The 13,577-nt window shown below is 47.3% G+C and overlaps 1 protein-coding gene across 1 annotated transcript; it reads right to left on the minus strand.

Annotated features, from left to right (window-relative positions):
* Positions 1 to 2,903: 2,903 nt before the first annotated feature.
* Positions 2,904 to 9,731, minus strand: GEMIN4 (gem nuclear organelle associated protein 4). The gene is made up of 2 exons (XM_056865020.1): positions 9,722 to 9,731; positions 2,904 to 6,082 (listed from the first exon to the last, which is right to left on the minus strand). Exons 1-2 carry the CDS (start codon positions 9,729 to 9,731, stop codon positions 2,922 to 2,924), a joined length of 3,171 nt encoding a protein of 1,056 aa, XP_056720998.1. The 3' UTR covers positions 2,904 to 2,921.
* Positions 9,732 to 13,577: the final 3,846 nt, after the last annotated feature.

Genomic DNA, 13,577 nt, shown 5'->3' on the forward strand with positions numbered 1-13,577 from the left:
AGTTGATCTCTGACACGCTTTGTTTTTTGGCGGTCCACAATATCCGTAACACTCTCTTCCAACACATTTCAAAGGAATCTACTCTTCCTCTCAGCTTTCTTCATTGTCCAAAATTTTTTGTGGGAGAGGGGAACGATGCCATTCTATAGCTCATCCTTTGAATAATCATAATGTGGCCAGAAAGATTCCACCTTTTTTTTTTGGTCCTTCAGATGATCACAAAGTGGAGGCTAGACCTACCAAGACAGGTTTCTAGGTCTTTGCTGACTTCTGCACTGGGCAAAAGAATGCATTGCGGGACATCTGGGTGCGTGCGAAGAAGGGCTTACTGTGCTTTGACAACCTAACAAATAGGCACTGGGGAGGGGACCCTCTACAATTAGCTAATAGGATTGTGCCACTTAGTTGCTTTCTCACGAGGCTCAAGTCTTGATTTCTGAAAGCAGCCAAATAAAGATTGAGACATTTCAACAACTGGATTTGTCTTGCCTGTCCCATGTGAGCATAGAAAAGCCATTTGGGAACAGCTTCCAAAATACCCAAGGGCCAGATGCCTCTGCTGAGTAAGCCAAGGAGCTTGGATCTCCCGTTGGAATGGTTAGATGTGGAGGTTCTGCTTGTCTCAAAACTACAATTTTCCTTCTCAGGACCAAGGAAGTTCAAGAGGGGCATTCTTTTTCACTTGCTTACCCCCACCCCCAGTTTTAACTGTTTGCATGCAGAGGTCCCAGGTGCCATCCGTGACATTTCCAGCTAAAAGGATCTGAATGGCAGCGGTGGAAAGGACTCTTTTTTAGTCCCTTGGGGAACGGACTGCTAGAGCAGGCAGTGTGCATGCGTGCCGCCAAGTGACAGCTGACTAATGGCAACCCTGAAGGGTATTCAAGGCAAGAGAGGTTCAGAGGTGGTTTGCCATTGCCTGCCTACGTGTGGGCTGAGAGAGTTCTGAGGGAACCGTGACTGGCCCGAGGGTCACCCATGTGGAGGAGTGGGAAATCGAACCCGGTTCTCCAGATTAGAGTCCACCGCTCCAAACCACTACACAACACTGGCTTAGAAAGAACTGGTTTAGAAAGAATAGCTAGATTCTGGTGAAGTGGCTTCATAGATTAACACTCCTCAAAAATAAAGGGGAAAGGTGTTACAGGATCACATTTGTCCACTGGCATATTCCTAGTTCCACTCTGGGGGGGGTCACATTATGAGAAGAAAAAAGTCACTGGAAAAGACTATCATGCTAGGAAAAGAGGAAGACCCAACAAGAGATCGGTTGACTCTATAAAGGAAGCCACGGCCCTCAATTTGCAAGACCTGAGCAAGGTTGATAAAAATAGGACGTTTTGGAGGACATTGATTCATAGGGTCGCCATGAGTCGGAAGCGACTTGACGGCACTTAACACACACACACACACACTTTGGGGAGGTCGCACCTGGATCAGGACTGTTGGTGGCAGACATCATGCTTCTATTTTGATCACGGTTTCTTTCAGCTCTGGAAGTCCCAAGGAATTCAGGGGAAAGAGGGAGATCGGAGGACAACTCCTCTAAAGTCATCTTTAACAAAGTTCTGTTGCTTCTTATTTTGAGATTCTCTGTCCCTTTCACTGTTGGCCCCATCTTTAACAGGCACCGTTCTATTCTTGGTCCACCAGATGGTCATAAAGAAGTTGCTAGACCTGCCAAAACATCCAGTGTTTTCACTACAGCTGCAACGAACAGTAAGATGACTGTGGGATGTCTGGGGACTTGTGAAGAAAGAAACATCAGGGAGGGGGTCTGCCTTTGGATGCTGCCCCTCATCCAACTCATTCTTTAGGACAAGGATGGCTACTGGCTGACCCATGACCCCCATCGGGCCACTGGTGGCCCTAACCACAATCAAGACCTGGTAAAAAGTGTGCCCACATTTTGACAAGGAGGGGGGAGAAGAAGAGTTGGTTTTTATACCGTTTTTCTCTACCTTAAGGAGTCTCAAAGCAGCTTAGAATCACCTTCCCTCCCCCTCCCCACAACAGACACCTTGTGAGGTAGGTGAGAAAAGTGACTAGCCCAAGGTCCCTCAGCAGGCTTCATGTGGAGGAGCGGGGAAACATACCCGGTTCTCCAGATTAGAATCTGCCGCTCTTAACCACTATATCACGCTGGCTCTGGAGAACACGGAATTTGCCCCTGTCGACCCAAGACCTTCAAGGGAAGTGCAGTTGCCAGAGGCTGCCCTTCAACTCCTTTTGGGAAAACCCTCCTCCTGTTCCCCCCCCCACTTCCTGGAAAAGGGAAGCAGCATCATAGCCCATCATACAAGCATAACTATCAAGACATCAAGCTTTAAATCAATTTAATAACAGATTAGTCATACAAAAATTTAAAGGGTGAGGCTGCTGCAGCAAAAACATGTATTTAAGCAGTTTCGGTTCCAACCACAGGGTTATAAAAAGGAAGGAGAAACAAGCTCATTAAGGTGAGCCTTTCCTTTCCACAGATTTGTTCCCCCCCCCCCACAAATCTCACTAACTTCTCTAACATCCTAAAAAACAACAGTAGCTACCACTGCCCAGGGGTCAGAGTTTTGGCCCTGGCAGAACTCCACTTGGGTTTGGCCTAATCTCCGTAGCTTCCACCCTTGAGGTGGAGCTGGCTATGACCACTTTTTCGGGCCCACTTCTGACTACCGGACATGCTCTGCCCAGAGGCAAGCGACAACACAGGCACATATCAGCAATGAGCAAGTTCAGACGTGGGAAGAGAGATAGAGGTTTATTATAGATCTTGAGAAATTTCCCACTGACAGTCTTCGCCCCGTTCTTTCATCGAGCAAAACGCTGGCTGCCTTTCGCCCCGAGCCTGAAAACGGATCCGGGCTTTCGGCTTCAGCCCGCACCGAAACAAAATCTTGCCACCCGCTTTCCAGCCGAAGTCCACTTCACAGTTTGCTGAGCTTCTGCTGGAGCATGGCGCGCAGTTCTTTGTTGCTGACGTTCTCCGCGATGGACTCCAGGAAGTGCTTCTCGTTGGCTTTCCTCAGGGCCCGGCCAAGGGACTCGTCCGCATCGCCGAGCGTCTCGTACTGACAGAGGATCTCCAAGGAGAGGAGCAGGAGCGGCTTGTCGGTCCCCTCCGGCAACATGGCCGCCACGTGGAGCGTGTGGCAAAACAGCTGGATGTAGACGAAGGACAGCTCCCGCGTCGTGTTCTTCTCCTCCACGGGATGCCACTGGCTGCGGGCCACGCTCTTGACTGAGCCCAGCAAGTCGGAGAGGCCGAGGCAGTAGAGCCTCGCCACGTGTTTCCACGCTTCCAGAGGTAGCCACGTGGCGCCGCTGGAGCTGCACAAAAACTGAAAGCCCCGCAAGAGGAGCACGGAGAACTGGAGGGGATAGGCAAAAGGCTGGAAGTTCAGCAAGGGCAGGTGCTGGACATACTCCAAAGAGTAAGGCACGTAGAGGACCTCTCTTTCCAAGAGGCTCTTGATGACCTGGATGAGCCTCCGCCACTCGCTCTGGCTGCACCACGGGAAAACCTGGACCATGGCCAGCAAAAAGCCCTTGCTGAACAGGTTGACTTCTTCGGGGTTGTCCATGTTGACCATGAGGAGAACCAGCATCTGTTCCCTCAAGGCTGTGGAAATGCAACAACACTCCAGCCAAGCCAGCAGCCCGCTCCCTGCCCCGTAAGCTGGGAGGGGACGGGAAGTCCACTCATCGTCCGGGAGTTTGCAGACCTCAAACAACGTAGCCGGGACTTCGTTTTTGAAGTGTTCTCCGTAAACCGTCTTCAGGCGGAGGCCGATGGTCCAGTCCAAGGCTTCCGCCTTCTTGTGCAGCCACGCAACCGACTGGGTCCACAGCTCCGAAGGCACAGCGTCCTTCTGGGCCAACAGGGCATCGCAAAGCTGAGCCAGGTTGCCTACCACCAGGTCTTTGGCCTCTAGCGAAACGCTGCGTTGGTCTTGCGGCTCGTGCCAGTAGCGGGTGAAGCCATGGAGGAGTTTGCACAGGCAAAAGATGAGTGGAAAGGGGTGGCAGGTGTGAACCCAGTGCTGGTCTGAAGGCAAAGACACCTTCAGAGCCACGCCGAGGATCTGCAGGCACAGCTCAAGGTGAGGGAAGTTCGATCTGAGAAAAGGAACAACAAGATTTTGGGTCACCTCCGCCGGAGCAAGGAGAGGGTTGGTCCCGCTAGGCTGCATGAGATACACCAGGAACTCCAAGAACTGTTCTTTCTCCTTGGCAGAGGTCAGCTTGTCCACAAGAGTCTCTTTCAAGCATCCCAGCATGAGGCCAATGGCCTCATCCTGACCGTGAAGTTCCTTGAAGTTCAGAGCCGGGAAAGAACACAGGATCTCTGCCAGGAAGTTGTGCGTTCCCAAGTTGGCCACGGCTAAGTTGCACATTTTCTTGACTGTTGCCTCTGGGTTGAGGATGGCCAAGCGGGACATGGAAGCCACGGCTTTATTAAAGCCTTCTCCGGAGGCGCTCTGAATTATCTGGTTGAAAGCGACGTTGAACTCCTCTGTGAAGCCTTCCTCAAAAGGTTTCAAGATCCCAGAAAGGCCCCGCCTGCCCCACCGAGACAAGACACCGGAAATCACTGTGTTCTTATCCAGCAACGAAAGCTCAGTGTAACAGTCCAGAATGATTTTGGCCACTTTAGCTTGCTGCCCTCGGCTTTCGGCGGAATCAGCAGCGCTGCCCAGAGAGGCCGCTGTCTCCAGCAATTTCAAGACCAGCTCTGGTTTCTGGAACAGTTCTTTGTTCTTAATGAGGCAAGCCACCCAGTCTTTAGTAGATGCCCAGTCCTTTTCTGAAGCAAAAATGGAACACATCTCCATGTGCCGGTCCATCTTCTTCTCGATGATCACGATAGCTACAGACGCCACGAGGATGCTGTCCGAATTCTCACCCCTCACCCGGGGGTTGACCTTCTTCAAGAAGTCCCCAATGAGATTGCCCAGCTCCAACATGCCCTGCTTAACTTCCTTGTCAAGATCCTCTAGCTTGGCACAACTGGTTAAACTCTTCCGCAAGGAGGCCAGGCTGTCGAGAAGCCTGTAACTCTCGTAGCAGATCTCCCGAGGGTCGCTGAGGTGGCCCTGGAGTTCTACCAACCATTCTTCCAGCAAGGAACGGAGAAAGCCCATGTGGTGGATCAACGGATCATTGTGCTGCTTGGCCATGTTAAGCAAACTCACGCTCCTCTCTGCTTCCTGCACCTTCACATCCAACCCGCTCTTGTTGTACCGGTTCTCACAGTCTCTGCTCCAGAGGGTGACCACGGATGAAATCTTGTCCAAGTAAACCTTGACCGGCAGCGAGGCCGGCTCACTCTCGGCTGGAATCAAAACAGACAGCACGTCCGCCAGGTTGGAGAGGGCGTAACACTTCATCTTGGCAGAGCCAATGCTCTCTTTGATCAACTTCAGTCCCTCCATCAAGGCAGGGAGGAGACTGACAGCCACGGGAGAATCTGGCGTATCACTCTTGAACCGCTTTGGAACATGAGATGTTTCGTCTGAGTCCGAGAGGTGCTGGCGAGAGAAGGCTCCAAACAGCAAAGTGAGCCGGTCTTCCTGGCCGTCCTTGTGCTTCAGAATTTCCCACCAGACATCCAAGAAGAAAGACACGTCCTCTGGAGTGGTCTCATCGGTGACGTATTTGATGAAGATCTCCAATTCCCTCTGGCAAACATGCGCCGGCAGCACCAAGAGGAGCTGCGCAAAAAGCTGGGGGGCGTTCTCCGCCTTGAACAGCTCAAAGAGGACGGTGTGGTTGACCTCTGGAATCATGCTGCTCACCGAAAAAAAGACGTCGTCTTTCCACCTCTGGTTAGTGGAAGGAGAGGAGGCATCTGAGAGGAGGATTTTGGACCAGAGGATGACACCTGCTTTTTTCTTCCAGGCATTGGGTTGGGGGGGATAGGTGGAGCAAGAGGCACAGATCTCTCGCAGGGCGTCAATGATGGGCTTCCCAACTTTGCACCAATCAGACTTGGTCAGCTCCGACAACGGCTTGGGATGGCACAGCCTGGACGCCAGCAGGAATCCGCCGTGCAAGATGGTTGCTTCTCCGCAGATGGTCACCGGCCCTGTTTGGAAACCAAGACATGCCCGTTGAGAACCCGAGAACAAGTCATGGGACATACAAAACCAGAGCTGGAGGCCCCGGAGCTGGAGGTGGAGGCCCCGGAACCCGAGCCAGGGATTCAGCCAAGTTGCCCCCACCTGGCACTGGACAACATGGAGAGAGCATTTTGTCATCTCGAGTATTTCTCCTAGATGACAAATCCTCCAAATACATGCAAGCCTCTGGCTGTCCCCAAAGGAAATAACTATTTCCATTTCTATAGGTGCTCAAAGGACATTCTTTCTTTTTGTTATTGCAGCTTCTTTACTCCCACCCTGGTACATCTGTATGAATGTGGGCAGATGATGCAGGAGCGCAAAGTACAGGCACATGTGCAGAAGCAGCACCCTCCTTGGGAAGTGCCACCAGGGAATGCCCCCCACAGATGTGCTAACAGAATTCATGCAGAAGGTCCCAGGTTTATCTCCAGGGGAAACAGGTCTCTAGTAGAACAGCTAGCTTCGAGTCCAGTAGCACTTTAGAGACCAACAAGATTTTTGGGACATAAGCTTTTGAGAGTCAAATCCCCCTTCATCAGATACCAGAGCTTTGACTCCCGGAAGCTCACGCCCCCAAAATCTCATTGGTCTCTAAGGTGCTACTGGACTCGAATCTAGCTGTAGAAAAGAGCAAGGGTCCAGCAGCACCTTAAAGACTAACAAAATTTCTGGCAGGTTATGAGCTTTCGAGTAGTGGCTCAAGAAAGCTCGTACCCTGCTAGAAATTTTGTTAGTCTTTAAGGTGGTACCGACTCTTGCTCTTTTCTACTGTTAGTGATCAAGTCTGGCTGTTCTACTGCTGAACTCTCTGAAACAGGTCTCTGGTAGCAGGCGTTGGGGAAGGCCAGTCTCTGCTGGAGACCCCTGGTGAGTCTATCAGAGAAAAACCTACAGGCGGGACATGGAGAGAAAGTAAGTCTCCCCCTGTCCTCTTTACCCTGCCCTCCTTTATACCTCTGTCTTTTAAAGCCATCTAAATTAGCTGCTACCACCACCTCTGGTGGCAGTGAGTTCCACAAGATAATTATGTATTCTGTGAAGTACTTCTGGTTGCTTTTCCTAAGTCTGTTGCTCTGATGTGCTTCAGAGAGCTCTGCTTGCCGTTCCAGATACTTGCAGCCTCCTAAGGTTCTTGAGGGAAAGGCACTTGGCATATTCTCAGAACCACTCTTCTTCATTACTTGTAGTGGCGGTAGCAGAGCAACCAAGGTTAAGCACCCTCCATGGCTCATTGGTACACCATGCCCCTGGCCAGAATGCAACAATGGGTCAAACTGCACCTGATGAATGCCTGCCTGACAGAGAATTTGGGGTGCTGCCAAGAAAAGCAGGTGAGGTGACCTTACAACCCCTCCTTCTCTGCCCAACTTATGGTTCTTTTGCAAAGACTGTGGCTATTTGTGTCCACATGCATGCAGACTGCCTTTTCCCTGAGTAACACAAGCCTTAAAACACATTACCAAACAGCAAAGCATTTCTGAAGATATGCCTTCCAAAAGAAAACAAGCCCCATTCATGTTACAAGGAATGCACCTACTCCCTGCATGTATGTGCACACATCTGTTGGTATGAAAAGGCCAACACATGTTCACTTTACAAATGAGACCAGGGACCAGTATCAGGATAAATGTGGGATTTGACTCACATGTTCAGCTCTACATCATTGATGGTAAACGTGAAATTTGCTCAACATAAGCATAAAGAAAAAATCAAATGCACACAGCACACAAATCGTATACATGTATTCACTATAACTTGTGGAAGGGGCTGTTTGTGCAAAGTGCCGGCGAAGTCACAGATGATTTAGGTCAACCCAGTTTTTTTAAAAGGCACTTACCAGTCATTACCTTTAAGCAGGGGCAGAGGGTTGTTCCCCTGAGGAACTTGGGGGGAGGGAACCTGGCCATTGTAGGGCTCGGGTTCTAGTGTCGGATAAAGGCCTGGGTTCAAATCCCTGAACAGCCATGAAGCAAACTGGGTGCCCCTGGGTCGGTCACTTTCTTGCAGCCTAACCTGTCTGTGGGGGCAAAGTGAGGGGTGTGTGAAAAGGGCATCTTGAACACATGAAGCTGCCTTCTACTGATCAGCCCCTTGGTCCATCAAAGTCAGTACTGTCTACTCAGACCGGCAGCGGCTCTCCAGGGTCTCAGGCAGAAGAGGTCTTTCACATCACCTACTTGCCTGGTCCCTTTAACTGGAGATGCCGGGGACTGAACCTGGGACCTTCTGCATGCCGAGCAGATGCTCTGCCACTGAGCCACAGCCCCTCCATCTGCTAGGAAACAGGGGATTTTAAAAATGAGATGTAGACAAGCAAAGAAACTTGAAACTGTACCAAGCTGCCTTTTAATTTTTTTAAGTAATGAGCATATGCAGAGACCAGGCGCTCTCTGATCAACGCTTTTAAGAGAACCAGGAACCTGACGGCAAAGAGCAAGAGCCCAATAGCACCTTAAAGACTAACAAGAATATTTTCTGGCAGGGTGTGAGCTTTCGTGAGCCACAGCTCACTTCTTCCGATACCAGCAGTAGAAAAGGGCAAGAGTCTAGTAGCACCTTAAAGATTAACAAGAATATTTTCTGGTAGGGTATGAGCTTTCGTGAGCTGTGGCTCACGAAAGCTCATACCCTCCCAGAAAATATTCTTTTTTTTATACATAAATTTTTATTCATACCCTACCAGAAAATATTCTTTTTATATCTATGAATTTTTATTCATACTCTACCAGAAAATATTCTTTTTTTATATATAATTTTTTATTCATACCCTACCAGAAAATATTCTTTTTATATCTATAAATTTTTATTCATACCCTACCAGAAAATATTCTTTTTATATCTATAAATTTTTATTCATACCCTACCAGAAAATATTCTTTTTTATATATAAATTTTTATTCATACCCTACCAGAAAATATTCTTTTATATATATATATATATATATATATTTATTCTTACCGTACCAGAAAATATTCTTTTTAATATATAAATTTTTATTCATACCCTACCAGAAAATATTCTTTTTAATATATAATTTTTTATTCATACCCTACCAGAAAATATTCTTTTTATATATAATTTTTTATTCATACCCTGCCAGAAAATATTCTTTATATATAAATTTTTATTCATACCCTACCAGAAAATATTCTTTTTTATATATAAATTTTATTCATACCCTACCAGAAAATATTCTTTTTTATATAAAAAATTTTATTCATACCTTACCAGAAAATATTCTTTTTTATATATAAATTTTTATTCATACCCTGCCAGAAAATATTCTTTTTTATATAAATTTTTATTCATACCCTACCAGAAAATGTTCTTTTTATATATATATAAATTTTTATTCATACCCTACCAGAAAAATATTCTTTTTATATATAAATTTTTATTCATAGAATTATCTAACGGCAAAAAGTTTCGGAGCATGCGCAGAGTCTTCTACAACAGAACCAATTTTTTTTAAAAGCAGAGTCTGAGCATGCGCAGAGGCTTCCCTTGCAAAGCCGCGTGCGAGCGGCGCCTCAGAGCGCGCGCCGAGCGCAGCTCCCGCCACCCCGCCGGAGGAAGGCCCCGTCCCAGCCCGGCTACCCACCTATGTCCATGGCCGCTGGGCTCCCGCCGAGGCCGGCTGCTGCAGGCGCGGGGCAGGCGGCATGGCCGAGCAGCGGGCTCCGCCGCCGCCAGCCCTGGCCGGAGCCCTGCCCGCCGCCCGCCACGTCGGCCGCTTGCGCCATTGTGCGCTCAGGGCGCGCGACACAAAGCGCGCCGCCCGCCGCCGCGCGCTCGCCCAGCCCAGCCTCGCCGCGCGCGCGCCGCCTCCCTCCCTCCTTCCCTCCCCAGCCAGCAAGACGGGGCATCGCAAGGCCCGCGTGCGCCGCAACAGCTACCTCTGCCGGCTGATGCGCGACACTGCCCGCCGCCGCCGGGCCCCGCCCCTGCCCGCCTACACCGGCTGGTAATTCGCAGCGGGGAGCCCGCTTAGGCGGGCTGCAGGAGCAGGAGAGGGCAGCGGTCCGGGATCTGAATACCGGGATCTGAAGAAGTGAGCTGTGGCTCACGAAAGCTCACACCCTGCCAGAAAATATTTTTGTAATTGAAATTTTGTAATTTTTTTTTGTAAAGAGCAAGAGTCCAGAAGCACCTTAAAGACTAACAGCAATATTTTCTGGCAATATTTTCTGGCAGGGTAGGAGCTTTCTAGTAGAAAAGAGCAAGAGTCCAGTAGCAGCTTAAAGACTAACAAGAATATTTTCTGGTAGGGTAGGAGCTTTCGTGAGCCACAGCTCACTTCTTCAGATACCAGTAGTAGAAAAGGGCAAGAGTCCAGTAGCACCTTAAAGACTAACAAGAATATTTTCTGGCACAGTATTTCGTGAGCCACAGCTCACTTCGAAGAAGCAGTCAGAAGAAGCCAGAAGCAGTCCAGACATGCTATACGCATGCCTGGGCTTGTATAAAGTTATCTATATATGGTGATACATATGTATACTACTTGTGTGTGCATTATATGGGTTTTATTTGACCACCGATGAAGGCCTGTAGGCTGAAACGCATATGGTGTGTGGTTTAAGTCTATCAACCTTAAAAGCCCCTATCCAAGTTGGGATACCATAAAGGATTTGGCCTCATATTTTGAGGTCGAAAATTTTGATAGCATCAATGACATTCTGATTGCCCTTAGAGAAGAAAAAATGTTTTAATTGTGCCACTGAATGTCTGGCCAGGTTTACCATCCTATTTCTGTGCTTGGTCCAAGATAAATGATAATTAAAAGTAATACCTAAATATTTATAGTTTTTAACTTGTTCTATTGGGATTCTATCAATACTCCATTTCATTGGGTGCCAACGTTTTCGAAAGACCATCACTTTGGATTTGGAGTAGTTAATTTGCAGTTTATTTTCCAGATAAATGTTGTATTTTACTGGAAAATACATTATCTTACATAACCAATTACCCTGTAAGTAGCGATACAAGCTTTGAATTAAGAAATTCCTTTTTATTGTAGAAACTTCAGTATAAAAATAATATAAAAACAGAACATACAAGATATAACAGTTACAAATATATTACAGTTACATTGTAGGAAAAACCTAACATTGTAGGAAAAAACCTAACAGAATATTAAAAAGTTTAAGCAGAAAAAGTTACAGTGAAAGTTCAGTAAAAGTTATAGTAGAAATACCAAGTTCACATACCTCTGGATGTGCCAAGCTTCTGGGAAAATTATTTAGACAGACAGCATAGGAGCAGCATGTCTGCTATAGAACTCCCAACTACTGAACAATTTCTGACCCCTTAAATACCCTTTCTATGGGAATTCTAATCTGTAAGTAATCTTGTTCATGATGTCACATCAAAGATCTAATACTTTCTCAAAACAATATCCTTCAGACAAGGTTGTCTAGCAGATAACTAACATAGATATGTGATGATACCTTCAAAAGACAAACAAATTAATTATAATTGGTTCTTGTAGGTTATCCAGGCTGTGTAACCGTGGTCTTGGTATTTTCTTTCCTGACGTTTCGCCAGCAGCTGTGGCAGGCATCTTCAGAGGAGTAACACTGAAGGACAGTGTCTTTTTTCCTTCAGTGTTACTCCTCTGAAGATGCCTGCCACAGCTGCTGGCGAAACGTCAGGAAATAAAATACCAAGACCACGGTTACACAGCCCGGATAACCTACAAGAACCAATGAACTCTGACCGTGAAAGCCTTCGACAAAATTAATTATAAGATGAGAATATGACATAAAAATGATGGGAAGCAAGGCTATTTAACTTTATATAATGAAAGTCTATTACCCCCCACTCAGACCAAAAATAATTCGGTGTTATCTTATTATTTATACTTAGTGAAGGTTGCTGGCTCGACACCCGGCCTTTAGTTTATCATCTCACTTTGTTGAAGTGGATTTAGAAGCTTACCAATTTCCAGGCAGGAGATCCCCTTTAATTACCATCCATAGCAACTATTATATAGAATTTCAAGCTATATATGCCCACATTACTGCACACCAACAACACCATTGTGCCTTGTTTTATCATTTAAAATGTTTTTAACCATGATATGAGTGCCTTAAAATGTATTTTTCAGTTATATCATTTTACCTTCTCCACCCAACCGTGGGTACCCAAGCTTTCGGTTTTTTAAGGCTGGGTTTCTTCCCCCATTTTTTATTATTCAGGTGAAGCTTAACAGAATCCTGCAAGGGTTCCTGTTAATAATCCTGAAAATTATTTCCAAATAATTTCTCTCCCCTGCCCACCACCTGCCAGTTTCTCACCCCTCACTGTAAGCATCAGGGGCAATAGACTAAAACTCTCCGTTCTCCTCTCTCTTTCTTTCCTCTTGTATCAAACTCCAGGGACAGTACAAGTAAGATTAATGTACGCCAGATCACTCGGAGGTCCCTTTGCACAGGGCAGAAGGAAGGGGCGCTCCTGACAACATGTGTTAGGCTGCATTTGAAGAAACCGCTGCCCTGGCCGAACAAGTGACCATGGCACTGTTGGGCAAGAAACTGGAGCCATACAGCCTTTACCAGCAGGCACCTCTGAGGGACTGTAGGAAAGGCAATGCCAAGGAGGATGCCAGGAATCGGCACAAGGAGACATGCAGGGAAGAGGCCATGAAGGCCGACCTCGGGCAAGCAGAGATGAGGAAGAAATCTGGGGTTTAATGGCATCCTACAGGTGACTGGGACACTCAGTCCTTGGATGGGGGAGAACTTTCCTCGCTTCCCAGTCATTTAAGGCGGACTGGGCAATAAAACTCCCTTGAACCTCATCCATTCAAAATGTGTGGGCCTGTCTTCCATTCAATTGTATTGAGCCTTATCATGATGGGTACCCGTGTTAGTCAGTCTGTAGCTATAGAAAAGAGCAAGAGTCCAGTAGCACCTTAAAGACTAACAAAATTTCTGGCAGGGTATGAGCTTTCGTGAATCACAGCTCTCTTCTTCAGAAAGCTCATACCCTGCCAGAAATTTTGTACCGTCTTTTAAGGTGCTACTGGATTCTTGTTCTTTTCCCCAGTATTCAGCCTGATGACTACACTGTTTCAGAGCGGGTGTGTGTAGAGGGATGGCACCAGTAACATTGGGAAATTTCTGCTAGGCAGAATGTTAAAAACCCAGGACCTCCAAGGCAGGGTTCTCCAAATTGCTACCAGTTCCACAAGCAGGGCCATCAAGAACAGCAGTGATCGGGGTCTCAAAGTACAGATGAGAAAGAGGGGCCGGGAGGGTTTAGATTTGTCCCCTTGAACCAAGAGGGAACCAGACTGCTGATACTTCATCTCTGAACAGTTGCAGAGCAGCTTTTAAATCCTGGAGGAAAGCCAACAGGAGCTGGGGAGCATCCGGTGTGGGATGACTAATCTCTAAGAGTTGGATTTTATATGCTGACTTTCTCTACCTTTTAAGGAGTCTCAAAGCGGCTTACGG

Source organism: Euleptes europaea, chromosome 19 (assembly GCF_029931775.1).
Source record: "Euleptes europaea isolate rEulEur1 chromosome 19, rEulEur1.hap1, whole genome shotgun sequence".
NCBI classification, from domain to species: Eukaryota; Metazoa; Chordata; class Lepidosauria; order Squamata; family Sphaerodactylidae; genus Euleptes; species Euleptes europaea.